At 52.8% G+C, this 27395-nt stretch overlaps 2 protein-coding genes, 1 long non-coding RNA gene and 1 pseudogene across 3 annotated transcripts; 1 reads left to right on the forward strand and 3 right to left on the reverse strand.

Moving 5' to 3' along the window:
- Positions 1 to 1396: 1396 nt before the first annotated feature.
- SEPTIN12 (septin 12) lies at positions 1397 to 13883 on the reverse strand. The gene is made up of 10 exons (XM_061402521.1): positions 13808 to 13883; positions 13261 to 13451; positions 10717 to 10842; positions 10561 to 10642; positions 9699 to 9836; positions 9474 to 9591; positions 9278 to 9373; positions 2581 to 2677; positions 1854 to 1905; positions 1397 to 1768 (listed from the first exon to the last, which is right to left on the reverse strand). The coding sequence occupies exons 2-10, from the start codon at positions 13421 to 13423 to the stop codon at positions 1555 to 1557; spliced, it is 1086 nt and encodes a 361-aa protein (XP_061258505.1). The 5' UTR covers positions 13424 to 13451; positions 13808 to 13883; the 3' UTR covers positions 1397 to 1554.
- LOC133238900 (uncharacterized) lies at positions 2651 to 5208 on the forward strand. Its single transcript, XR_009733668.1, has 2 exons — positions 2651 to 2733; positions 5061 to 5208. It is a non-coding gene; the product is annotated as an uncharacterized LOC133238900 (long non-coding RNA).
- LOC133238898 (U4/U6.U5 small nuclear ribonucleoprotein 27 kDa protein-like) lies at positions 6591 to 7468 on the reverse strand (annotated as a pseudogene).
- Positions 13884 to 21370: 7487 nt separating the features above from the next.
- ROGDI (rogdi atypical leucine zipper) lies at positions 21371 to 27272 on the reverse strand. The gene is made up of 11 exons (XM_061402522.1): positions 27055 to 27272; positions 26894 to 26965; positions 26115 to 26197; positions 25820 to 25874; positions 25070 to 25150; positions 24334 to 24429; positions 23036 to 23134; positions 22573 to 22686; positions 22448 to 22497; positions 22217 to 22343; positions 21371 to 21921 (listed from the first exon to the last, which is right to left on the reverse strand). Exons 1-11 carry the CDS (start codon positions 27097 to 27099, stop codon positions 21880 to 21882), a joined length of 864 nt encoding a protein of 287 aa, XP_061258506.1. The 5' UTR covers positions 27100 to 27272; the 3' UTR covers positions 21371 to 21879.
- Between the last annotated feature and the right edge of the window lie 123 nt (positions 27273 to 27395).

Here is a 27395-nt window from a genome sequence, read left to right on the forward strand (position 1 = left end):
GTTGTCAGCAGAGAACAAGACCACTGTCCCTGTGAAACGGAGCTGGATCCTGTGGTCCTTACCCTCCATGTCCTCTGCCCGCCTCTGTCCGTGGAAAACTTTAGTCAAAAAACAAGTTTAATCAGAGAAATGAGAAATGCAGAAACAAAGGAAAATGGTCAAAGGAGACCAAATAATAATGATGTAGTCATTAAGAATAGTCAAGGACCGTTCGTTCTTTCTCAAGAGCTATAGATAATATTCTGAGCCACATCCTGAGAGCTGTCTTGAAAAGTGAAGTCACTCAGTCAGGTCCATCTCTTTGCGACCCTGTGGGCTGTAGCCTACCAGGCATCTCCGTCCATGGGATTTTCCAGGCAAGAGTACTGGAGTGGATTGCCAAGCTGTCTTAGAGATACTGAAACACCAGGTGGAGAAGTTAACTACATGATGACCAGACTGCACCCACCACAGAAGCTGCCACAATTCTGAAAATTGGCCTCAAAGAAATGGGAACAAATGGACCCTGAAACTGAAGACTAACTTACCTAAAACAACCAAGATGATGCTGGTCAGACCACCAGTGACAATTCTGAAGATGACTGTCAGAGCTGACTGCTGTTTCTGCATGTAGCCCCGTCCATCTGTCTAGAAAAGCTCATGTCCCACTGGAGGCCAGTGGTGGGGGTGGGGCAGGGAGAGTCAGCCTTTGGACAGACATCCTCCCTCCCCCAGCCCCAGTTACTGGCATCTGAAACACAGCACACTTTCCTTTCCATCCGCCTGGCTGGTATTGGCTTTTGAGCGGTGAGCAGCTGGACACACCTCTTCTTTCAGTAACACTTGGAATACCTACCCCCCACCCCAAGAAAGATTGCCCCGGTGATGAGGAGTGCTTAGACCAGGAGCTGGGACACCACTGATGCTCCCCAGGGTCACTTTCTGGTGCTCACCCCTGCCCGGGCCCTGGGGGAGCTCAGGTGTACCGTGAGGACTTCGGTGAAGTCCATTTCCTTTGCAGGGATCCCGAGAGCCCTGGCAAGTGCTCACACATCCTATGGGGCACAGCCTCTTCCCTGGACTGGTGGTATGTGCTATCCCGCCACCTCTGAGAACTGTGTCTCCTAGGTGGTAGCCACATTCCCTGAGTCACTTCGTTTTATCTGCACAGCAGCACTGTAGTGTGGGGATAGTCTCATCCCCATTTCGTAGATGAGGAAACTGAGGCCCACCAGAGGAAGCAGCTTGCTCCAGGTCACATCTTATGACGCCTGTGCGGGAGGGAGGCATTGTGACCGAGGGCTGCGCCTGATCTGGACCTTGACCCCGGTTCTGGGCAGAAGAGGGGGCCAGTTGTCCAAGACAAGCCCTCGCAGGTCTTCAAGACTCCCGAGGGCCTGGGGTCTCACACTATTACTTTAGAAAGAACCATACTTTTATTGGAGGATAGCTCAAAGAAGTCATTTACAAAATGCCTCATGTTTTCAAAGCACAGCGTTTCATAAAAAGCAATGTCCACCTTTAATACATGCTCAAGTACATAGCTGCGTGTTGGGGGTGCCACCCAGCACTCATTTAGAAATCCTCGTCTGAGTTGTCCTCGGCCCACCGGCACATCTTCGCAGGCCCGGGACTGGCCCGGGTGCCTGTAGGGGCGGGGGGTGGGGCGGGGGCCAGGTTCACCCAGCCGGGCCCTTGGGGCAGTGCGTGGCTTTCTTTCAGTCTGATGATGCGGTAGTTCTCATAGTGGACATTGTGGGTGATGTCCTTCAGGTCTTGGAGGTGGGAGCTGGGAGATGGGCGGCAGATCAGTGGGGCGGGCTGTGGGCATCCTCCGGGGCCCCCACAGCCTCCCGGGTTCCCCACTGGCTCACCGGATGAGCAGGTCTCTCAGGAGGGGGAACTCACAGTGGGCCATGTTCTCCACTGCAAGACACGGCACCATACAGCCCACACTCAGGGGTATGCTGCACCCCCCACCCCCCGCCGCTGCTTGCCCCTCCCCACATTTCTCCCTGTGTTAACCCCCCTCCCATTCATTCATTCATTCATTGCTGTGTCCCCAGCCCTTGGTACAGGTGGCTCCTATAGACGGCTGTTGAGTCACAGGACTTCCCTCTGCTCCTTCAGGTGCCCCCCGACCCCACACGTTTCCTTCTCTGTGCACCCCCACCTGTCCTTGTCTGGCCACCTCTGTGGGCACAAGGACCTTGTCGGTCCCACTTTCACTGTATCCCTTCAGGAACTGCACGTAGTGCGCCCGGCACATAGTAGGCCCACAATAAATTCTGGTGAATGAATAGGGTGCCTCCTGGGTGCCAGGTTTCAATGCAAAGTGGTGGTTCTTCCCCCTCCACCCACCCTGTGAGGCTGAGGATTTCATGATACCCATTTGATTGTGAGGAAACAGGGAGTTGGGTATCTTGCCCAGGGCCACCCAGAAGCACAAAGGAAATTGATCCCAGGTCTGCCTGTTTTCCAGCTCTGGGCTTAAACCCCTACCTGGCTCTCTGGTGGGTGTAAGGATGGCAAGGGCAAGAGGCTGAGCCTCACTTTTCAATCTGTTCTCCCTTGAGCCCTCCCTAGGGTCCCTGAACTGACCTTCAATGATGCCCCACTTCGTCTTCCGGCCCAGGACACACCTCCCGTTCACCATGTGCTCTCGGTCAGCCCCAACCACAGCGAAGGGGATCCGCTCCTGCAGGGAGGAGACAAGATGGGAGGGTTGGCCCCACTGGGGACGTGGAGAGAGAGGTATGAACCTTTAGGATTCTGCCCTTTGTGGGGACAGAAAGTGGCAAGAGGAGCAAGATGTCTGAAGTCAGAGGGCACAGACTCTGATCGGTGCTTTGGTTTCCTCATCTGTAAAATGGGAGACTCGATAGCACTGATGCAGGGCTCTGAATATTTGGGAAGGGCTTAGCATGATGAAAGGCTTAGCAGGACAAGTCTTGGAAACCAAGCATTACTCAGAGTACATTAGTGATGTCAATTCCATTCATGTCCTATCTCTTACCTGTGAAACAGGAAAAGCAATCACCTTTAACCATTTTTATAAGGCTAAAAGAGACAATTTTGCACTATAATTTGAGGATGCATACACCCCTATGTTCATGACAGCACTGTTTACAATAGCCAAGACATGGAACCAGCATAACACCCTTTGACAGATGAATGGATAAAGATGATGTGGGGTGTGTACACACACACACACACACACACACACGCACAATGGAATATCACTCAGGCATAAAAAGAATGAAGCAATGCCATATCATACTAAATGAAGTAAGTCGGAAAGAGAAAGACAAATACCATGTGATATTACTTATATGTGGAATCCAAAATATGACACAAATGAATCTACCTAGGAAACAGACTCACAGACGTGGAGCACAGAGCTGTGGTTACCAAGGGGAAGGAGGATCGGGGAGGGGGGGTTGGGAGTTTGGATTAGCAGATGCAAACTATTATATATAGAATGGATAAAAACAAGGTCCTACTGTATACCACAGGGAACTGTATTCAATATCCTGTAACCATAATGGAAAATTATATATGTAACTGAATCATTTTACTGTAAGCCAGAAATTAACACAACACTGTAAATAAACAATACTTCAATAAAAGAAATTTGAAAGAGAGAACATTGTAAGCCAGGGGCTAGCAACCTATGGCTCCTGGACCAAAGCAGTCAAATTCATGGGCATACAGCCCTGGCCATTCATTTACTCTTGTCTATTTTGCTTTCATACTACTTTGGGAGAGCTGAGTAATTGCAGCAAAGTCTAAAATACCATTGTCTGGCCCTTCACCAAAAAAAAAAAAAAAAAAGATTTGCTAAGCCCTTTTGTAAATTCCAGTTTCTTGCTTGTTCATGGCTAGAAAGTGAAAGTCGCTCAGTCATGTCTGACTCTTTGCAATCCCATGGACTATACAGTCCATGGAATTCTCCAGGCCAGAATACTGGAGTGGGTAGCCTTTCCCTTCTCCAGGAGATCTTCCCAACCCAGGGATCAAACTCAGGTCTCCTGTATTGTGGGCGGATTCTTAACCAGCTGAGCCACAAGGGAAGCCCAAGAATACTGGAGTGGGTAGCCTATCCCTTCTCCAGTGGATCTTTCCAATCCAGGAATCGAACCAGGGTCTCCTGCATTGCAGGTAGATTCTTTACCAACTGACTACTAGGGAAGCCCATTCGTGGCTGCAAGTGGAGATTAGGCTTTCAAGTGCAGCATGGGGGTTTGTTTTTATTTTTAAGAATTAGGCTGTGATGGGGAATAAATTGATGCTAATAATAACTGCCAGGAGCCAGCACGGGAGTTCCTACCCGTGACAAGGTCATGCAGGAGAGCCCTAATGGGCAAGGCGAGTCAGGGCTCGAGAGGCTCCCTGGACCTGCCCGAGCATCTACCCCAAAACCAGAATCTGTCTGTTTTACTATTTTATGACTTTTACCAACTCCTCTGACATTAACTGGGGGCTATCCCCAACCACCTTTCTCTGTAAGAAAATCAACTTAAAACTAGTTAATAAGTCTCCTGGGCATAATAGGAGTGTTTCAATTCAAACCCCTCTGAAGACTTTCTAGCTTGCCTGACAGGTTTGTTCGGACTCCTGCAGCTACGCATGTGATTGCTCACAGCCTCCCAACCACGAGAGGCACGGGAAGCTTAAGATATTCTAACAATGCAGAGCTTCTCAGAGAGTTAAAATTGTTAGAACTAGTAGAGGATTTCTTTGTTGAGCTAATGCTTGCTGCCAAGTGTCCATATCCCTTACCTACTGTGTCCCTGGGAGTGTATTGATTAATATAGTTGGTATAGAAATGTAAGTAGTAGCTTTAATGTTTGTAACCTTGGACCCTTGAGTTAATTCTTTTCTTGTTATAGCCCACCACGATTTTGCCCTATAGGAATGCAGCTTTATCTAATGCTTTCAGAGGGTGGCGCCTGACTTTAGAATAATCACCTTTAGAGAAAAGTAAGTTTTATGAAGAAAGGGTCATAAAATGTTAACAGTCCTCCTGGCCAGAAGTTGATGTAAATCACCTAAAGCTTTTGCATATGATATGTTTGCAGAAAGAAAGCCTGGCTTCGATAAGGATCAAGGACTGCTGACCTTGCATGACTCTACCTGCCTCCCAACCCAACCACCCCATTATCCTCTATGCACAACTTAAGGTATAAAAACTACTTTGGAAAATAAAGTGTGGGCCATGCTCATCAAGCTTGGTCTCCCCATGTTGTTCTTTCTCTTTCCTTTTCCTTTTCAGGCTGATTCCCTGGAGCGCAGGGGCCCTCTGCGTTCACTTTCCTGCCTGGGCTTCTAAGACCCACTCGAGAAGGTGCCTAAGGCTGGGCACCTTCAGCTATTCAAGAGGGCACCTGCGGCCTCCGTGAACAGAGCAAGTCCTGTGCTGGGGCTTTATTGGATTTCTGCGTAAACCAAGGAATATCAGCCTCTTTCCTCTCCTCTATCTTCTTAACTGCAAAATTCTTTCCTATCTCTTTCTCTATTTCTCTCAGTTGCTGATGCCGTCCTCCCGAGGGAATCCCTGGATCCAACTGGGGCTGGACCCTGGCAAATAGCTATGTGTTGGGCACTTCCCTGGTGGTCCAGGGGCTGAGATTCCGAGCTCTCAATGCACGGGACCGGATTTGATGCCTGGCTGGGGAATTAGATCCCACATGCCCCAATTAGGAGTTCCTGTGAGGCATCTAAGACCCAGTATTATTAAATAAATATTAAAAAAATAGCTATCTGTTGCACACTTATTAGGCACCAGCCAGTATTTGACCCTCAACAGATGTTATATGTCTGGATGATTTATTGAGAGGTTAATTTGAAAAACTTTTCTTTATTCCCCCAGCTCTAATCCAGTTGTGACCAGGCTGCTGTCTTTGCTGGCCTTGGGACAGAAAGCACAAGGTCAAAGCTCTTTGGATCTTTCACAGGAAATACTGTTCACTGCTCCAGTGGGGAGCGGAAAGAGAGACTGTGTGGAGGAACTGGGGGCCAGACAGGAAGCAAGGCTTCCATGTACAGATGTGCATTTTGTGCACTGCACAAAGGCAACCCTCCACGAGGCTGTGTAGGGCTGAATCCCATGCACGTTCCTGTCTGTGGAGGCTGCTACTGCTTTTTTCTAATCTGAGCAAAAGTGCTGTGTACGTTAGCGGGGTCCGTAGAGAAGGCAGTGGAGGCCAGGTGTCTATGGACGAAGAATCCCAGGCCTCACCCAGGTGCTTTTTAGGAACAAGACAGACTGACTTTGAATGTACCACAAGGACAGGGAGACTGGGGCTTGGACGTGGAATTCAGTTGCTTCAGGGAAAATGAAGATATGAGTTATTTCCTTCCTTCCTTCCATCCTTTTCTCTCTCTCTCTCTCTCTTTCTTTCTATAACTTTATTGAGATATAATTTACACACTATAACATTCTTCCCTTTAGAGGTTCAGTTCAGTATACTCACAAGATTGTGCAACCGTCACCACAATCTAACTCCAGGGCGCTTTCTTCACCCCAAATGAAAGCCGGAACCCTTTAGCAGTCACTCCCCATCTCACCATAAACCTCCCAGCCCCTGGAAACCACAAATCTATTTTCTTTCTTTCTTTTTTTTTTTTTTTAGAAATTATTGCTTTATTTGAGAAACTTACTTCCAGATTACTTTTATGTATTTTAAAAAGTCATAAAGAGCATCCAAGAAAAAAACATATACAGTTTCCATAGGAATAAGGACCAAAAAATGGGGTTGACGACTGCCCCAAATGATATTTCCTAAAGGAAAAAAATGTAATATTTAACTTCTTTTTTTTTTGAGGCTGGGTAAGTGAACTACATACATCATAAATAAAATTTTCTTACTTTACAAGGAGGAAGGACTCTGATCTTGTTTTTGATGCATATTAAATACAAAAATCCATTGTTCTGATCAAGATGAGGGAAAAAACATCATTCTTCAACATTTCAGCTCATGCAATGAAATCCAAAGGTCTGTTGAATCCACCTTTTCGGTTCATGTACTGCCTATACTTTCTCTTCTGAGATACATTTATGGCATAGGCATTTACAGAGCCATCCACCTTTTTCCCTTTTGTGGAGTCAAAGGAGGCAAATCCCATTAACTTCATCATTTCTATTTCTTCCTCTGTTTTGCCCTCTAAGTCTTCCTCAGTTATCTGACGTTCTTTGCTTTTTGTTGCTTTTTGTTTCTTTCTTTTCCTCATCTCTTCTTTCTTTCAGTCGAGAAGGGGAAGGAGATATGGATCTATGTCGTCTTGGGGACCTGGAACAACTTCTGTGTGGGGACCAGGAACGGCTTCTCCGACCTTGCTCCTGGGACCGGGACCTTTCTTGGCGCCTGCATTCTCTTTCCCGGGATGTGGACCGGGACCGCCTACGCTCCCTCCGTGGGGAGCGGCTGCGACTGTGACCCATTTGGAATCCTTCGCCAGTACAAGTCCCACAAATCTATTTTCTATCTCTGTAGATTTGTCCATCCTGGACATTTCATGTAACAGAATCATATAACACATAGCGTTTGTGTCTGACTTTAACATCACGTTTTCAAGGTTTATCCACATGGTAGAATCTGTCAGAACTTTATTCCGTTTGATGGCTGAGGAGTAGTCCCTTGTATGGATAGACCACATTTGTCTGTCCATTCACAGGTTAATGGACATTTAGATCGTCTCCACTTTTTGTTACAGATCATTCTAAATGTTCTGTTATGTGAACATTTGTGTATGAGTTTTTATACCAAAATAGGTTTTCATTTACTTATTTTTTTCTCTTTGGTCTTAAAATGCCATGAGATTTCCATTTCTTTTGCGAGTGGAATTGTTGGGCCATATCATAACAGTGTTTAACCTTTGAAGAACTGCCAGACCATTTTCCGAAGTGGCTGCACCGTTTGACATTCCCACAAGCAGTGTGTGAAAGTTCTGGTCTCTCCACACCCTCACTAGCACTTGTCATTATCTTTTTCTTTTGCCATGCCTTGTGGGATCTTAGTTCCCTGACCAGGGGTTGAACCCACGCCCCCTGCACTGGAAGCATGAGTCTTAACCAATGGATGGCGGGGGAGGTCTCTGTCCATTTTGACTCCTCTTGTGGCACACAGGCTCTAGGGTCAGCAGGCTTTGGTAATTGTGGTACTTGGGCTCTGTAGTTGCGGCTCCCGGGCTCTAAGTGAAGACTCAGTAGTTGTGGCACATGGGCTTGCTCCGTAGTATGTGGGATCTTCCCAGACCAGGGACTGAACCCGAGTCTCCTGCACTGGTAGGCAGATTCTTTACCCCTGAGCCACCAGGGAAGCTCCTTGTCCATTTTTAAATTGAGCTATTTGTCTTTTATTGTTGGCTTGTCAGAGTTCTTTTTTTGGGTAACATTTTTGCCCTGGGTCTTTGTTGCCCTGGGTCTTTGTTGCTTGGTGCCAGCTTTCTCTAGTTGGGGCGAGCAGGGGCTACTCTCTCGTTGTGGTGCACGGGCTTCTGATTGCTGTGGCTTCTCTTGTTACAGAGCACAGGCTCTGGGACATACAGGCTTCAGTGGTTGTGGCTCATGGGCTCAACATCTGTGACTCATGGGCTCTAGAGCGTGGGCCCAGTACTTGGTGGTGCATGGGCTTAGTCGCCCCGGGGGTGGGGTGGGGCATGTGGAATCTTCCCAGACCAGGGATCGAACCCATGTCCCCTGCATTGCAAGGCAGATTCTCAACCACTGAACCACCAGGGAAGTCCCACCTGTCTTTTATTGTTGATCTGTAACAGTTCTTTTTATATTCAAGATACACGTCCCTTATCAAATATATCATTTGAACACATTTTCTTCCATTCTGGGTGTTGTTGATATGACCAATTTCTTGCTCACCTTGTTTGCGAGTGGAGATTTGTGTCTGCCAGAGATCTATGACTTTTCCCCAAGTTGCAGAGAGACAAATCTTCAGATGGAAAGAATGAATGGGGAGAGGGAGAGGGTGGGATGATTTGGGAGAATGGCATTGAAATACGTATAATATCATATAGGGAACGAGTCGCTAGTCCAGGTTCAATGCATGATACTGGATGCTTGGGGCTGGTGCACTGGGACGACCCAGACGGATGGTATGGGGAGGGAGGAGGGAGGAGGGTTCAGGATGGGAAACACATGTATACCTGTGGTGGATTCATTTCGATATTTGTCAAAACCAATACAATATTGTAAAGTATATATAAAAAAAAAAAGAATGAATGGACAGTGCATCACCCAGACACAGTCCCACCAGCCTCCCCACCTCAGATGGCCTCCTACCCGGATCTTGCTGTTGAGGATCTTGTCATTGACGTCCTCGTCAAAGGACTTCTGAGGGTACACCTCGATGCTGTGAGTCTTCAGGTCATCCTGGATCTGCGGACCACACACAGGTGACCTCAGCCCACTCTAAGGTGAACTCTGCCCCCTCCACACCCGCACCGACCCCAAACTCATTCCCAGGCGCCCAGATCACCCTGTGCCTGAAGGCCTCTCGCTCCTCAATGGTCAGGCTGTCGGCCCGGGCTATCACGGGCACCACGTTCACAGCCCGGCAGAGCCGCTGCAGGAACTCAAGATCCAGGGGCCTCAGGCTGCTCAGGTGGGGCAGCGATGGTGGTGAGGGCACGATGAGCGGGTGCCAGCCCACAGCCCATGCCAGGGTCCCTTCCTCCTCCGCCCGCCGGCTCAGCCACCTCACCAGTGCCCAGTGGGCGGCACAAAGTATATGCAGCAGTGCACTCGCGTGTCAGGGATGTGTCGCTGGCGGGTGATGAGGATCTCCTCTTGCAGGTACCGCTCGTACTGCTCATTGATGTAGCCCAGGATGGGGTCCCAGCTGGGGCGGGAGATGGCCCATCCTCAGAAACTTGCCAGAAGTCCCCACCACCACCCCCCAGGTCCTCTGGGTGTTCTGCCCTTGCAGGGCTTCCCTGTACAGATGTGCAGTTTGCGCACTGCACAAAGGCAACCCGCCATGAGGCTATGTAGGGATGAATCCCATGCAGGCTCCTGTCTGTGAAGGATGCTACTGCCTTTTTCTAATTCAAGCAAAAGAGCTGTGTAGGTTAGCGGGGTCCCTTGGGGAAGGGGTGGAGGCCAGGTGTCTATGGATGAAGAATCCCAGGCCTCACCCAGGTGCTTCTTTGAGTGTGTTTCATCTCCTTGAGAGCCTAAAACAACTCTGGACAGGGGATGTCGTCATCCCCAAGTTACAAAAAAGGAAGCCGAGGCTCAGAGAGCATCTGCAGCCTGGCCCAGGTTGTACACCCGGCAAGTAGTTTAACCCAGGGGTCCTGATTCTGGAGTGTGGGCTTCTATTGCCTTGCCATACTCATCAGCAATGCCTTCATCAGCAAGCTAAGAGCAAGCTAAGACCTTTACATACTTGACTCCCTATGATCCTAGGAGGAGGGCTGCACACACCCATTGTACAGGTGAATAAACTGAGCCTCAAAGTTGCCACATCCAGGTGGCTCCAGGCCTGATGTTTCCTGGAGACTGGAGGGGCAGGGGCAGGGGCAGCCAGGGCTTGGCCCTCCCTTCCTCCCCTGAGGACTTACCACTTGTCATTGTTGATTTGGTCCCCAAAGCCAGGTGTGTCGGTCACGGTCAGCTTAAGCTTCACGCCATTCTCCTCGATGACTGTGGGGAAGAGTGGAGAGGAAGAGTGGGCCTGGGTGGGTAGGGTGGGGGTGGGGTGACGGGGGCTCACTCACCATGAGTCACAGAGTGCAGCTGCAGCGTCTGGGGCATGGGCACCCTCAGACCCGGCATCGTGGACTTCCATATCTTGGACTTGAAGAGCGTGTTCACCATGGTGGACTTTCCCAGCCCGCTCTGTCCTGCGAGTAACCACAGGGCAGCAACAATTGCAGAAGAGCTAGGCATGTTTCTGAAACTCTCAAATAAACTCTTTCAGAAAGTCAACCATTTTTTAAGTATAACATAAACACAGAAAAGCATGTATTATCCAGTCTCCAGCTCAATGCCTTCCCCGTTTTTTATTGAGGCAGAAATAAATTAAAACATTATTTTTAAATAAAATATAAGATTATATAAAATATGAATAAATAAAAATTATTTTACACATATAATAAGAATTAACATTAACCACTGAAAGTGTACAGTTCAGGGGCATTGAGTGCATTCACAGTGCTGTTCAAACGCCATCTCTCTCTAGCACCAAAACATTTTCATCAACCCAACAAAAACTCTACATTCATTAGTCACACACTCCCCAATCACTAATCTGCTTTCTATTCATGGATTTGCCTATTGTGTACATACTTCTTTTTTTCCCTTTTTCTTGTGGACATGCTGTGCAGCTTGTTGGATATTATTTCCCTAACAAGGGCTCGAACCCAGGCCCTCGTCACTGAAACCGCAGAGTCCTAACCACAGGCCCTGCAGGGAATTCCCTGGATGCTTCATAGAAATGGGATCATGCAATACTTGTCCTTTTGTATCTGGTTGCTCCCACTCAGCATCATCCACACTGTAGCATGCACCATGACCTCATACTTTTTCATGGCTGAGTAATACTCCACCTGATGGGTAGACCACACTGTGTTTATCCATTCCTCTGCGGATGCGCAGGTCAGTGCCTTTTTACAAATGAAACAACTGACAGATGCAGCACCAGGTGAAGAGACAGAACACGTGGTTCTACCCAAGACCACTCCAGTCACATCTTTGTTAACAGCCACTCTCCTGACTTGCACCATCAAGGAGCAGCTCTGCCCACCCACCCTCTACTTGGGAATCACACAGCTCATGCTCTTTCGTCTCTGGCTTCTCTTGGTGAGATTCCCTCATGCTGAATATTCCCTGACTATTCATTGGAAGGACTGATGCTGAAGCTCCAATACTTTGGCCACCTGATGCAAAGAGCCAGCTTGTTGGAAAAGACCCTGATGCTGGGAAAGATTGAGGGCAGGAGGAGAAGGGAGTGACAGAGGATGACATGGTTGGATGGCATCACCGACTCAATGGACTCGAGTGTGAGCAAACTCCGGGAGGTAGTGAAGGACAGGGAAGTGAGGGTCCTGCAGTCCATGGGGTCTCAAAGAGTCAAACATGACTGAGTGACTGAAAAACGACAATCTCCGTGCTGTCTGTACTTGTAGATGGTCCACTCTCCCTGCTGTGCTGGCTTCTCAATTCCACAGACCTTGTCCCGCAGTAGGAAACATCCTACATCACAGGGCAGGATGCACGTTTGTATCTACAGCTGAAATTGCCCTTTGGGCTTCGATATTCAGAGTGGGAGCCACCCTTGGCTATTGTTACCGGCAATACGGTCACGCGCCAATCTGTACCAAGATGCACTGTCAGTGTACAGGAATAAACCATATTTTGCAAACTTGATATGATAACAAGAATGCAAACAATCTCGTGGATAATGTTTTCTATGTATTATACGTCAAGATGATAGTATTTTTGGAACGTATTGGGTTAAGTAAAAGAGATGATTAAAATCAATCTCTCTCGTTTCTCTTTTTTTAAAGGAAGCTACTAGGAAATTTAAAATTATGGATGTGACTCTCATGACATTTCTATTGGGTGCCCCCTCCTTAGAATAATACGCTTAGTTGGTGCTATATATCTGACATTTCGTGTTCCATTGCGTCCAGTTTATTTTGTGAGAAGTGTAGTTTTCTTTTTTTAACTGATGTCTTTTTTTTTTTAAATATTGATTTACTTTTTTGGCTGCACTGTGTGGCAACTGGGATCTTAGTTCCCCAACCAGGAATGGAACGTGGGCCCCTTGCATTGGGAGCTTGGAGTCTTAACCACTGGGCCACCAGGGAAGTCAGAGAAGTGTAGCTTTTGACCGACCAAATTTTGCATGTATAAAAATGCAATTCCAGGTCAGGTGACCCATGGGGAGCCTCCTAGATGGCAGGCACTATGCTAAACCCCATGAGGAAACTGAGGCAGCGAGGGGTCAGGGGCCCAGGTCACACACTGGTGGGCATTAAATCCTGGGACCAGCATCTAAGTCTGGGTGTCCCCACTTCCTGCCACACACAGCCTCCTCTTTTCATGTTCTGATTGGGTTTAGTCAGGGCTTCTTGGGTGATTTTTGTCTTTTCATGATTCAGCATTTCCTACTTCTCTACCTACCACACCCCTTTGAGGTACAACTGTCAGGACCACTTTACAGATGGGGAGACTGAGGCTCCGAGAGGTGACACGCCCAGGCCCACAGGGTGGTGTCCGTGGCTCAGTCCTCCTGTGAGCCCCGACCCCTCACTCACCCACCACCATGATGTTGAACTCAAACCCCATCTTCATGGCCTTGATCTTGAGTTGGTCCAGCACAGCCTCGATGCCCACATAACCAAGCCTCTCGCAGGAGAGGGTCCTTGGGCTGGAGGCCCGTGATGAACTGGGTGAGGGGGACTGCCTCAAGGGGTCCATGGGGCCAAGGAACAACGGTGCCTGTCATCTGGGTCAGGGTGGGAAGAAGGGGGTCACTGGGGCTCCAGAGGGGGACCACCTGAATTCTCATCTCTGAACCCTGACTCCTGAGACCTGCTCCCAGACATTCCCATGCTTCACATCCCCTGACCTATGTCTCCCGCTAAGTCCCCATGGCCCATGGAGCTTGGCACGGGGCGCCTGGGGGCATTGCCTCTCAAGGGAGACTGAACCCCTTTTCTGAGATGCACCAGCCCCAGGAATCTGTCCCTCCCCCACCCTCGGCCCAGGCAGGCTCCCGCAGCTGTGTGGCCCGTCTGGCAAAAGCCAGGGGCTGGACCCATGGTGGGGACACAGATGGAGAGAGGCAGCCTTGTGTGGCACCTGGTGGCCTTGGGTCCCTGTGGAAGCCTTGGGGGACTGCCCTGTCCTGGCAGACCCTGGTGTGTGTGGTGAGGGGGAGGGGACAGGTGACAGTTAACTGAAGAATCTGAGCTCCACCTGCTTCCCCTGAACCCCGCCCCAGCCCCCACCCAGGGCTCCGCTGCAGCAGGGGGCTGGGGACAGGGACAGGTAAGCCACGCCTCCAGGCCCTTTCGGGCCAGTACCCTGTAACCCTCACAATGACACCAGCCTGGTTCTATAGACAGGAAGCCAGGGCCCCGGGGCAACTCCCTTGCTCAAGGTCACTGGTAAGAGGCACAGCGGGACTGCCCAGGGTTCCTCTGGCTTCCATGCCCTTAAACCACTCTGTCAGGGAAGGAAACCCGTGACCAGAAAAGACAGCGGAAAGCACACCTGGGTGTGTGTTTTCTTTGGCTCGTCCATTGCTGGTGTCATTCTGTCAACACGCTCTGTGTTGTGTCTGTGTTAACAACTGTTCTAGGAGCCTTAGGATGTTAACCTGTCAATGGTCTTCATGGGAGTAAGTGTTGTTACTAGACCTGAGTGTGTTAAGTCGCTTCAGTTGTGTCTGACTTGGCGACCCTAAGGACTGTAGCCCATCGCTCCTCTGTCCATGGGATTCTCCAGGCAAGAACACTGGAGTGGGTTGCCCTGTCCTCCTCCGGGGGCGGGGGGGTCTTGCCGAACCAGGGACTGAACGGGCTCATCTCTTCTGTCTCCTGCGTTGGCAGGCAGGCAGTTCTTTACCAGTAGTGCCACCTGGGAAGCCCCAGCTTACATAAGGGTCCAGAGAGCGGTTCAAGGTCACACAGTGAGGAAGTGGCAGAACTGGGAGCTGTGTCCACATGCTCACCTCTACAGTCTCTTTTCTTGTTCACATCGATGTCTAGATTTCTGGTATATCTCACCGACCGACAGACACATCACCAACTCAATAGACATGAGTTTGAGCAAGCTCCGGGGGATGAAGGACAGGGAAGCCTGGTGTGCTGCAGTCCATGGGGTCACAAAGATTCGGATATGACTTAGTGACTGAACAGCAAAGAGATTTATAATCCCTGGCAACTCTGGGTCCAGCCCACAGCTGACTCAAGCTGCCCTCTTTATTATTTTATTTACTTATTTGTTTTTTGGCCATGCTGCATGGCTTGCAGGATCTTAGTTCCATGACCGGGGATTGAATCCAGGTCCTGGCAATGAAAGTGCTAAGTCCTAACCACCGGACCTCCAGGGAAGTCCCTCGCCACCCTCTTCAGATGGGCTACATGCTCTCCAGTTTGCCAGAGTCCTCACCTCTCCCTAACGCCTCCCCAATAAGATCCTTCTCATAATAAGTCTGCTTCACTAAGTTCTTTCTTGCCTGTTTCCTGGCACCTGAGTTTCTAAGCCACAAGCAATCTTCTGTCTCAGATGTATGCAAATGTTTTCTGTAAAAAGCCAGATAGTATAGATTTTAAGTTCTGCCCATCATAAGATCTCTGTTGCAACTGCTCTTCGACTCCACTGTCGCGGTGCAACAGCAGCCACAGCAGAGGGTCAGGCGTGGATGCATGCCAGTCAGACCATTTCCAGGAGCATGTGGTGGCTTGTCGTGCCCATTCTTCTCACTGAGACTCAGCCCCTCTGCCCGACCCACTCGCCTCCTCTGTCCTGAGCCCCAGCAACCTCTGTCCCTGCCTGCCTGCCTTGTCTTCTGCTCCCCTACCATCCACACATCTGAAGACAGAGGCTTAAATGTCACCTTCAGGGCCTGGAGGACAGGAGTGGGGCTTGTTGGAGCCTGGGACAGAGCCTGCCCAGAACACAATGCTGCTCCCGTTGGAGAACTCCCTCAAGCTACAACTGACGCCACAGCTAGAGGGACTCGGCGAGCCTGGCCTCCTCCTCCACGCAGAGGAGAATGATCTGTGAGGACGACCCAACAGCACCACTGACATGGGGACCCACCTGGCACGGGAGAAGGATCTGCCTCTGGGAATAAGCAAATCAGCGCCTCTGCCCAGAAAACACTTTCTGTGGCAGTGTCACATGTGAGTGATGTGGGATTCTGGTGGGAAGATGCCCACAGGGACCATTCAAGGCACTGGGCCTTGTGGACTGGGGAAAAAATGTTAGTCGTTCAGTCGTGTCTGTCTCTCTGCGACCCCGTGGACTGCAGCCCGCCAGGTGCCTCTATCCATGGGATTCTCCAGGTAAGAATACTGGAATGGGTAGACATTCCCTTCTCCAAGGGGTCTTCCCCACTCAGGGATCGAACATTGCATTGCAGGCAGATTCTTTACCATCTGGGCCACCAGGGAAGCCCCACAGGGACTGGGAAAAGCTGAGGGCAAAGTGATCAGAGCAGACGGCAGAGGGCAGGTGAGCCCAGCGTATCCAAAGAACCAAGACTGGAGGGGATCGCACGCACAGGTGGGGTGAGTGACACGTGGCCATTTAGTGCGCGTTTTCTACTGCGGTCATTGTGCCAAGGGAACATTTGTATCAATTACTGCATTCAACCCTCACAGAGGCCCAAGGGGGGAGATCTCCACTCACCCATTTAAGATGAGGAAACTGAGGCAGAGAGGGGTTGGGGCTGGGCCTCCGGTCACACACAGGTGGGTGTTAGGGCTGGGAACAGGACCCCAGTCCGGGGTCTGACCGGTTAGAAACGTGTCCTGCTGTGGCCTGTCCCCCATCATCGCTCTGCTTGGATCTTGCTGGGGGGTGGGGGTTGTACCGGTAATTTTTTGTCTTTTGATGACTCAAGAGTACCTCAGATTTTCTTTAATGAAAATAAACAAATGAAGCACCTGGAGGTCTAGACAGGAAGACTGAGAGTCAGCAGGGAGAGGAGAAGACAGTGGCCCCTGCCTAACTGGTCAGGCCGAGGGGTGGGCACGGACCACAGTTGTTAACCTCCCCTCCTTGCTTTTTTTTTTCAATTGAGGTAAAATCCACAGAACATAAAATTAACCGCTAGCCATTTTAACATGCACAGATCTGTGCTTTGCCGCATTCACAATGCTGCAGAGCTACCACCCCTATCCAACTCCATGACATGTTCACCACCCCAAAAGGGAATTCCATCACCACTAAGCAACCCCTTCCCAACCCCTGCCCTAGACCTTGGCAAACAGTACTTTCTGTCTCTATGGATTCCCTTCCTCTGGACATTTCCTATAAACGTAATCATGGCCTTTTCTGTCTGGCTTCTTTCACCCGTCTTTCCAATGTTCCTCCACTTTGTAGTGTGTGTTGGTTGATGCCTCATTCCTTTGCAGGGCCGAATAATATTAAATTACATGGAGAGACCCTGGCTGCATGTTCAGTCGCTTCAGTCGTGTCCGACTCTTTGCGACCCTATGGACTGCAGCCCGCCAGGCTCCTCTGTCCATGGGATTCTCCAGGTAATAATACTGGAGTGAGTTGCAATGCCCTCCTCCAGGGGATTTTCCTGACCCAGGGATCAAACTCGAGTCTGCCTGCATTTCCTGCATTGCAGGCGGATTCTTTACCCAATGAGCCACCTTCCCACTCCATGGGAAGCCCGTGGAGTGACCACGTTGTGTTTATTCATTCATCAGTTAACAGATATTTTGGGGGTATTTCCACTTTTGGGCTACTGTGAAAAATGATGCTGTGAACATTTGCATCCAAGTTCCTGTGTGGACATGGAGTGGAGTGGAACTGTCAGGTCCTGACAACTCCATGCGTAACTTTTCAAGGAACTGCCAGAAACTGGTTTCTACAGTGGCTGCATCCCTTCCATTTTGCACTAGAATAGTCATTTCAAAGCTACCGCTCCTGGGCAACACCAATCTGAGATTTCAGAATGGGATGGGCGGGGCTGGGGGCGGGGTATGGAGGGTTTAAGACAAGGATCCCAGCACAGGAGACTTTGTTACAGTGGTCAAGGGCTCCGGGGTTTGAGGTTTGAATGCCTGGGTCTGGGTTCTGAGTTCCCTGCTCGCTGGGTGTGATCAGAAGAATCATGGTGCCCAAAGACATTCTCATCTGAACTCCTGAATATGTTACCTTACGTGGCAAAAGGGACTTTGCAGATGTGACTAAGGATTTTGATGGGGAGATGATCCTATGAACCAATCACAGGGATGCTTATGAGAGGGAGGCAGGAAGGGCAGAGCCAGAGGTGTGAGGATGGGGATGGGGTATGAACCAAGGAACAGGGGTTCGAGGCCTCTAGAAAAGCCGAGGAATGGATTCTCCCCTGGGGGATCTACAGGAGGAAAGCCGTCCTACTCAGTCATTTTAGACCTTGACCTCCAGAACTGTAAGATGATACACTTGCAATATGTCACTAAGTTGGTATACAGTAGTATGTCACAGCAACAACAGGAAATGAACACATTACATGTATGACCTGAACTAGCTGGTGAACTCCTCAAGACCTCAGTGTACACATGTGTAAAATGGGACTAGCAAATATACCTGCTTGAGGACTGCCGTGAGGAATCAACTGGGTAATGTACGTACAGCCATTCTTCTCAGTTCAAGACCACTACGATAAAGCAAGTGTTAGTCTCTCAGTCATGTCCAACTTTTTGCAGCCCCATGGATTGTAGCCCGCCAGACTCCTCTGTCCATGGGATTCTCCAGGCAAGAATTCTGGAGCGGGAATCTCACAATAAAGCAAATACTACAATAAAATGATTCTCATGGATTTTTTGGTTTCCCAGGGCACATAAAAGCTGTTTGCACTATACTGTAGTCTATTAAGTGTGCAACAGCATTGTGTCTAAATGTACAAATTTTAACTAAAAAATACTTTGCTGAAAAATGCCAAAACAACATCAAAGACCACTAATCACAGAGTGCCCTAACAAATATAGTAATGATGAAAAAGTTTCCAAATGCTGCTGGAAAAATGCTACCAACAAGACTCACTCAACTCAAGCTGGCACAAACCTTCAATCTGTCAAAAAAACACACCATCTGTGAAAGTGCAGTAAACAAAGGTGAACCCATGTAGGGTCAGGCAGAGTCTAATGCTAGCCAACATGTTTTCCCAGCAAGACTGTAAGCTCAAGGGACACGCAGATGTGTCCACCTGGTTTACAGCCAGTCCCAAGTGCTGACATGGCCTGGCCCCTGCTATGGGGACAGGGGGCCGGTGAGAGCCGCCTCCAGCTGCTGTGTCAGGGGCCCCCAGGCCCCAGTTTCTGGGGAGAGAGCTCATGCAAGTGACCTTAACTATCATCTTGCGGGGTCATTGTGAGGGTCAGAACAGCGAGAACCCTGGAGGCTACAGCTGTGCCACCAGGCACAAGACGGCTGCCCAGGCACGGGTGGTGGACAGGTTAACTGCTTCTCCCTCCCCTCACCTCCTTGTCTCCAATTTTACCTCCCTCTATCCCTCTAACCAGAAAAGGCAATGGCACCCCACTCCAGTACTCTTGCCTGGAAAATCCCATGGATGGAGGAGCCTGGTAGGCTGCAGTCCATGGGGTCGCTAAGAGTCAGACACGACTGAAGTGACTTAGCAGCAGCAGCATCCCTCTAACCCATGAAATTAAAAGATGCTTACTCCTTAGAAGGAAAGTTATGACCAACCTAGACAGCATGTTAAAAAGCAGAGACATTACTTTGCCAACAAAGGTCCATCTAGTCAAGGCTATGGTTTTTCCAGTAGTCATGTATGGATGTGAGTTGGACTATAAAGAAAGCTGAGTGCCGAAGAATTGATGCTTTTGAACTGTGGTGTTGGAGAAGACTCTTGAGAGTCCCTGGGACTTGCAGAGAGATCCAGAGTCCATCCTAAAGATCAGTCCTGGGTGTTCACTGGAAGGACTGATGTTGAAGGTGAAACTCCAATACTTTGGCCACCTGATGCAAAGAACTGACTCATTGAAAAAGACCCTGATGCTGGCAAAGATTGAGGGCAGGAGGAGAAGGGGATGACAGAGGATGAGATGGTTGGATGGTATCACCGACGCAATGGACACGAGTTTGGATAAACTCCGGGAGTTGGTGATGGACAGGGAGGCCTGATGTGCTGCAGTCCGTGGGGTCGCAGAGTTGGACACGACTGAGCTACTGACCTGAACTGATCCCTCCAACCCACCACCGTCTTCTTCTGTCTTTTTTTCACCTGTGAAGCCAACAGAGGCTGAGGGCCAGGCTGTCCCAGGTTGCTACTCTGGTCTTTTGAGAAAAAGTGACCCAGAGTAAAAAGGCCACCAGGCCTGTGGCCTCTTGCCTGCTCCCGCAGCACTTGCGGAGGTTCAGAGGCAGAAAGCACAGCTGTGGGGCACAGGGCCCGCCCTCTCTTGAGCTCCTGGGGGGTGGGGTTGTGCTGGGGGAGTGGTGGGAGGCGGGGCAGGTTGCTAAGGCCTCAGGTCCTGTGGACCTGGAAGCTGGAGGCAATCTGTGCTCCCTGGACCTAGGAGCCGCCTGGGGCAGTTCCGAGGTAGGTGGGGGTCCGGGGATGGGGCTGCTTTGGGGGGCGGGTGGGAAGGGGGTTGCCTAGGCCAGGGTCAGGGGAGGTGCAGGAGAGAAGCAGGGTAGGGGTCAGACTGCAGGGGGTGGTGTGGGAGGACAGTGCAAGGGCTGGCCTGCAGCAGCCCCAGTGAAGCCAAGATTCTGAGGGGCCCTCTGTTGGGGGTGGCTGGAGCAGGTGGCAGCCAGGACCTCCCAGCTGAGATGGAGTGGACGATCCTGCTCTTCCACTCCAAGTGGACCATCGCCTTTGTCTTCGGCCTCGGTGAGTGCCGCTCAGCCCCGGCCCCCATCAGCCTCCCAGGCCCAGGGCCTTATCTGGACCCCCGTCCTGCCCACAGTGGTCGTGTTGCTCCTGCTGCTGTTTGTCATCAACTCCAGCTGTGGCGGCTGTATTCCCGGCTGTGGCGGCTGTATTCCCGGCTGTGGCGGCTGTATTCCCGGCTGTGGCGGCTGTATTCCCGGCTGTGGCAGCTGTATTCCTGGCTGTGGCAGCTGTATTCCCTGCTGTGGCAGTTGTATTCCCTGCTGTGGCAGTTGTATTCCCGGCTGTGGCAGCTGTATTCCCTGCACACCCTGCTGACAAAGCTGCTCCTTCGGGTCCCAGAAGGTGAGTTCCGAGCACCAGGGCCGGGCGGGCACTGGGACAGCGAGGAGCTGCAGTAGGTTGGGCAGGGGGCCAAGGAGTGAAGTCACTGGCCCGACTGTGCCTCTCTTGCAGGAATCCACCCCTACCCCAGGGATTTGATAACTTCGCCTGGACCCTTAATGCGGACAGTCCCTGCCTCCCTGTCTTTGCCCTGCTGGAGAGTAATAACAAAACCTTGTTCAGCCAAAGCCTGAGTCTAGAGCTCGTCCCATCAGGGTGGGCAGTGCGGGTCCTTACGGCTTCACCGAGAGCCTACTGGGTTCCCCAGCCTTCAGCTGGCATGGCTGTTACCAGGAGACCTTAGGTGACATGCTGTAGCCACCCAGCCACTGTCTGTTCACCAGCCCTCTCAGCCCCTCAGTACCTGGGAGGCCAAGTCTCTGGGTACTCGGCCTGGCTCACTATCAGGGGCCCTTGGCCAGGTCCCCACCCAGACAGACAGACAGAAGGGCTCCAGGCAAAGTCGGACAATCTTTATTTCTTGGACACCCCACCAGGGCTGCTGAGTGAATGCAGTCAAGGACACTATAGCTTGTGGTGGGGGGCTTCTGTCCTTATTCTCTCCCAGCCCACCCCTCAGGCTCAAGCGTGAGGGTGTGTGTGGCTGCCCCTCGCCCTCCTAGGGGTGGGGCCAGGCAGAAGGTGAAGGGGGAAGGAAGGAGAGCCTGGCTCCAGCCCAAGTCCAGAGGCTTTTGCCCTGTCGGGAGGCCAGGGTGTGGACTGGAGGCCACTTTGTGCCTCCTCACCTCCCCCATCCAAAACAAAAAGCCCATCGGCGTCCCTTCCTCCCAGCGGATCGTGTTCCATCCTGTCTGTGCAGGGGTGACAGGCAGGGTCGTGTGAAGGGGGAAATAAATAGCCTGCAGTACCCGGCCCTGGCCGGCGCTCGGGTGGGGGTGTGTGTAGGGAGGATGGACGTCCTGGGCTCAACTCCCAGGGGACAGGCTCTTGGGCGCTCTGTTCAGAAAGGCCTGCAGCTCCAGTAGCTGGAGAACACAGAGATCTGGGGAGGAGGGAGACGGAGGACGTGATGAGGGGTCGGGCCGGGGATCTGCCCTGCTGCAGCCTGTCACCCAAGGGCCAAGCAGCCGGAAGACAGTGCTACTGAGTGACATCATGGCCCACCCCTAACTGGTGTGCACAGAGAGTGTAACAGATCTTAAGATCAGGGGGTGCTTTGGAGACACACAAGGAGCCCTTGGCATCCCCGCCCCCACCCCAAAAGGGGCTGAATGGCCCGTGGACTGGCTGGCCTCCTCGGGGTGAGGTCCAGCCCGGCCCTGACCCCGTGTCCCCACCTTATCCTTGAGCTGCTGGCAGAGCTGCAGGGAGACAGTGAAGAAGACCAGGGCGTCGTTGAGCCAGGGGATCACTGACTCCACCTTGTGCACGTGGCTCACCTCCAGGCGCTGCGTGCCCCACTCGCTGAGGGGAGACGAGAGGGGCCCTGAGGGCGGCCCAGAGGGCCAGGGCCCCACCCTAGGAGGGGCGGGGGCGCTCCTGAGACCCCTCTCAGGTAGCATACTTACAACATGGCCCCGGGGCTGTGCAGTACGGCGCCTCCGGCTGGGCGGAAGTTCTAAACAAGAAAGCATCAGGTGGGGTCAGGCCTGGGACCACAGGGCGGGCGAGGGCAGGCTGGGTCGGGGCTCACCTTGGTGGAATTGGGCTGCAGGGTGTGCAGCTGGTACACGGTGAGGCAGAGCTTGTTGAGGTTGATGTAGACGTTGACCAGGAGGTCAGAAGGCAGGGTCGGGGCGAACATCCGCTGTTGGGGGAGGGCCGAGCATCCAGGGGGGATGAGGGCCAGCAGGTATGTCCCACCCCCGCCCCTCCAACCATTATGGGGGGAATCCCAGTCCCCAGCCCGTGGACTGGGGCCTTCTGATTCTTGCCAGGTGCTCCGGGTAACTTACTGCACCACTGGGCTTGGACACCAGTGACCCGTCTGAGGGGTGGGGGGAGATATATTTTGGGGATTCAGAATGGAAGCCAAAGACCCAATCCAAGAAAACCGCACAGAGAACTCTGTCAACAATCTGGGGCCTGCAGGACGCCCTGGCACCCCTGTGTCCCTCCCGCCTCTCCTGGAGCAGGGGTGGGCCTGAGGCACTGACCGTGAGGCCGCTGGCAGCAATCTCCGGCAGAGTGAGGGTGGCGGGAGTGGTGAGCCGGTTGCGGGCTCTGGTCAGCTGCAGCATCACGGCGTCCATCAGCTGGGGGAGGAGAGCTGGTCACAGTGGCTGCCAGGGCAGCCCCATCAGGAGGAACCAAGTTACGGGAGCTCCCAATTCCTTCCCTGGGGCTCACAGACTCAGGCCCTGAACCTCTGCAGCAGGGGGCTTGCTAAAGATGCGGTTGATCGGACTCCAGCTGGGGGTGGGGGCAGGACATCTGTGCTGCTGACCACCCATCCGGAAGGTTCTATTGTCTGGGACCCGGGGTCCTGGTCCAATTGGGGTGGAGGAGCCCGGAAGTCAGTCCCAGGGGGCCAAGGGCTTTGAGGATGAGGGTTCAGGCAGTGAAGGAGCTTACAAGGAGGGACCCTAACTCAGTTTGGGTGTAAGGAGTCAGGGAGGGCTTCCTTGAGGAGGCACTGGGATGGGTGAGTTGAGGCCTTAAGGTGGACAGGAGCCCTGTTTTCACAGGTGAAGAAGGAAACTGAAGCTCCATAGGTCCAAGGCCGCACGGCTGGGGAATGGTGGAACCTCTGGAGACTCATCCCCTCCCTCTGTGTGGGAGCAAAGCTCTCAGAGACCCAGTGCCCACTGCTTCCAGCTCTTCACCCAGCTGCTGCTGGGGTCACCTGGCTCCTGGGAAAGGCAGAATTACTGGGCTGCACATTACACCCCAAAGGACACTCACAGTTCTGAAAGGGACTTTGGTCCATCTGGTTTCGAGTTTTCATATCAGGCCCAGAGATGGCATGCAAACCACCCGAGGACACACAGCAAGTTGGAGGCAGGGCTAAAGCGTGAACTCAGGGAACCTGAGCTCATCTTGTCCCTTCACACCACGTGGACTCACTTTGTTAATTACAGAAGCTTTTCTGTTCCTGACAGTAATACCTGCAGCTCCCATCTACTGGGTGCTTACTAGAAGCAACGTCACCCGCGTTGTCATGATGGCAGGCATGACAGCTTGTCCCCTCCTTTTATCAGGTGAGGGTACTGAGGCACAGAATGGCTAAGTAAGGGATTTGAGGTGGCCTGGCTCGTAGTGCAGGCCCTGGGATCAGAACCCACATCTGTTTCTGGGGCCTGGGCCGTGAGCCATTCAACTGGCTGGAAGGACATGGTGTACACCGAGAGGTGAAGGGTTGACGCTCAGCTTCACCTGAGGGTGGGGGCAGAGCTTCCCAGGGGACCAATCAGTGGTCAGGGAACCAGGCTCTCCCACTCCTGAGGTGGCTCACCTTGAGGACCTCTGCTCCCGTCCTGAACTGGTAGCTCTCATCTCGGTTGGCGAGGAGGTAAATGGCTTGGCTCACGTGGTTCCTGGCATCTTGGATCTAAAAGCAGGGCCCACTGAGCGGTCAGTGGGCTTGGCCTCGGCAGGGAAAGGTGCCAGCCTCAGAACACCCATGGTCTCTGGGGGCCCAACCTAGGATCCCTACCCTGAGGGGGCCTATCTTCCTAGAAGGGCTGGGGTGGGTGCCGCCTGCCGGGCCTGGCTGGTGCAGTGAGGCGGCCTCAGTCCCCGGTCCCTTGCAGCTCACTTTCCAAAGGAGGACAGAGGGTAACAGAGGAAAGGCACAAGATAATAGACTGCTCAGCTTTCACAAGGAAACAAGGTGATTGGGGGGCGGGCGGCGGCGAGGGAAGGCAACTCTTTAGCTGAAGCCTGTGCAGTGGCAAAAGTTGGGGGAGTGGACTCCAGGCAGAGGGACAAGCCCAAGCAAAGGCCGTGAAGTGGAGACAGCTGGTGGCCAGTGAGAGGGGAGAGGGAGGTGGCAGAAGCCAGACCCAATTACAGGACAGGCTAGGAGACCAGGCACTGCCCACCCCAGCTGCACTGCTAGGAAACATCTTTGTAAGCCTGCTGCAGCCACAAGGCCCCGCAGCGGCCGGCCCTGGAGGCCTCAGCGCTGCAAGGGCCTATTCCTACCTGCCCTTGTGCCTTGGGCCCCAGCCAGGGAAGGGCCCAGTTACCTGCTGCAGTTTCCATTGCTTGTCCTCCCGGAAGGCAAAGTGCAGCAGCTGGTTGTTCCTGGGCATCTTCAGGTTCACGTCCTGCCAGGCAAGCGTGGGCTAAGCCGGGCAGAAGGATGTCCTCCTGCCGCTGGCCACTCTGAGCCCTTGAGCCAGGGGGCAGAAACTGTGTGTGTGTTGGCTCGGGCCCGAGCCACTCCATGTGGGAGAGGGGGAAGAACATGGCCATTTGGGCTGGGGCAAACAGGGAACAGGAAACAGGAACTCAGGCCAAGAGGAACCACAAAGAAATGAAAGGGAAAGGTGGCTTCTGCTGGGAGGGAGGAGGTGAGTGGTTGTGGGCAGATGGAGAACATTTGCAGGTGCCAAGGGACGTAATGCCCACCCGAGGAGGAGGAGGACCTTCCCCCAGGCCTTGGCACCGGCTACAGGATCAAGTGCAGAGTTAAGATGTTGGTCTGGGGCCAGCCTAACCCCGGGGCCAGGCTATAGGTAGTGCCGTGTGCAAAGCACCACCCACCACCCACCTCTCAATGGAGTAACACATCAATCTCAGAAGCAGGTTACGGGGGTTGTTGTCATTTTCAAACAAGGAAACCGAGGCCCAGAAAGGTCAAGGATCCTGCCCAGATTCACACAGCTAGTGGGTGGCAGAGCTGAGCTAAAGCAGGAGGCCTCCCCCCACCCCCCGACTCTTGCCCGCTGGCTGCTCTGGTGGCATGGGAAGGGGCCAGGGGCCGGGGGACTCACCGCCTGGCTCAGCGCATCTCCCTGCAGAGTCAGCACGCCCTTCACCTGGTCTGTGCTACAACACGTGGGGGTCAGAGCAGCACCTGCAGCTGCCCCACCACCCCAGCCTCTCAGTGGGCTCTCACAGGATAGTCCAGCCTGTCCCACTGCACACCCTCTGGACGCTGGAGCTGGAATCAGTCTGCAGGGCTGGGCCATGGCCACACCACCAGTCCTAGAAGGTATCCCTAAGGGTCCCTCCTCCCAGAAGTCCACCCCTCAACCCCACCCCGGTTTCCACCGAGCCCAGGCTCACCCACAGCTGCCCAAGACGAAGTTCTCCTGCTTCGTGGGCCCCTCGGTGCCTGAGCCTGGCAGAGTGAAGCGGAGCGAGGCCTCCTGGGGGGCAAAGGGGAGTGGGGTAAATAAAGTTCACCGACTCCAGCCCAGCCTTTGCTCCATAAGCTCCGCTCCCAGGGCCCCTCCCCCACGGCCAGTTTCAGTTCCTACCTGAACCCATACCTGCTCCTTCTACATTCTCTGGGGGTCTACCGTGTGTCCCATACAGGATAGAGGACCCAGAGACACCCTCCCCGTTTGGTTGACGAGCTTGGAAGTGGGGAGCAAAGTCTGGCAAGACAGTAGTCATGGCAACCGGTAATTCTGGCCTTATCAGGCACCGCCTGGACATTTTTTTGTATTTCCATTGGCTATTTTTTTTAATCTTCACAACAGCCCTGAGGGCGGTACTGCTATCTCCCTTTTGCAAAGGGGAGGCCCAAAGAGATCGAGGACTTGGCTGAGGTCAAAATGCTGGGTCCTTCAGATAGGAAGTTAAACGTCAATTTCAAAGAGTAGCTTCCCCGACTCCGGGGCTCAATCCAGGTCCGCAGCCCTGGCAGGACGGCTTGTGGAACTGGGTAATTATCTGCTGGCGCCCCGGGGTAGACGCTTTTTAAGTCCTAGGACTGAGTCCGGGGCCTGAGGGCAGGGCCTGGTCTGAACACCGCGCGTAGGGTACGCAGCAGCCTCAGGAGGCCGAGGAGGTAGCCGCGCTGGGGGAGGGTGGGCGCCCGCACAGGTCTTCGAGGTTACCTTGAGGATGTCCTGCAGTTGCCTCAGCACGGCATGCACCTCGTCGTGTAACAGCCAGCGAAACTCCTCCTCCTGAGGGGATAGGCCCGCTGTCAGCCGCCGCGGCCCACGACCGCCTCCCTCCCGGCCCGGCCCGGCCCGGCCCGGCCCGCGCGCCTCACCAGCACCGCCCGCTCCGCCGCCGTCGCTGCCATCACGGTCGCCATCGCCGCCGCTCGCTGCCCAGCGACCGTCGCGGGTGCGCGGTCAGCTGGTGGCGCCCGGGCCCACCCTCGCCGCCGATTGGCTGCGCGGGCACCCGCCACGCCTCCAGCTCGCAACGCCGCGAGCGCCGCGGACCTGCCCCCGCCGGCTCGCCCCGAACACCGCGGCGCCGCGAGCTCTGGCTGCAGCATCCGCAGCCGTTCACCCGCCTGGGCGCGGCGCTCGCTCGTCCCGCCCCTCCTCGGCTCTGATAGGACGCCCTGTACTGGGCACGCTCGGCGATTGGCCGACGGTATGG

This window comes from Bos javanicus, chromosome 25 (genome assembly GCF_032452875.1).
Source record: "Bos javanicus breed banteng chromosome 25, ARS-OSU_banteng_1.0, whole genome shotgun sequence".
NCBI lineage: Eukaryota > Metazoa > Chordata > Mammalia > Artiodactyla > Bovidae > Bos > Bos javanicus.

Coding starts and splice junctions, on each gene's coding strand:
- ROGDI (XM_061402522.1), bottom strand. CDS start 27,099: ATGGCGACCGTGATGGCAGCGACGGCGGCGGAGCGGGCGGTGCTG. Junction 25,151..25,819: donor GAGATGCGCTGAGCCAGGCG/GTGAGTCCCCCG, acceptor CTTGCCTGGCAG/GACGTGAACCTGAAGATGCC. Junction 21,922..22,216: donor GCCAGCAGCTCAAGGATAAG/GTGGGGACACGG, acceptor CCTCCTCCCCAG/ATCTCTGTGTTCTCCAGCTA.
- SEPTIN12 (XM_061402521.1), bottom strand. CDS start 13,423: ATGGACCCCTTGAGGCAGTCCCCCTCACCCAGTTCATCACGGGCCTCC. Junction 9,592..9,698: donor GTGCCGCCCACTGGGCACTG/GTGAGGTGGCTG, acceptor CCACCTGAGCAG/CCTGAGGCCCCTGGATCTTG. Junction 1,769..1,853: donor CTGAGAGACCTGCTCATCCG/GTGAGCCAGTGG, acceptor CCCATCTCCCAG/CTCCCACCTCCAAGACCTGA.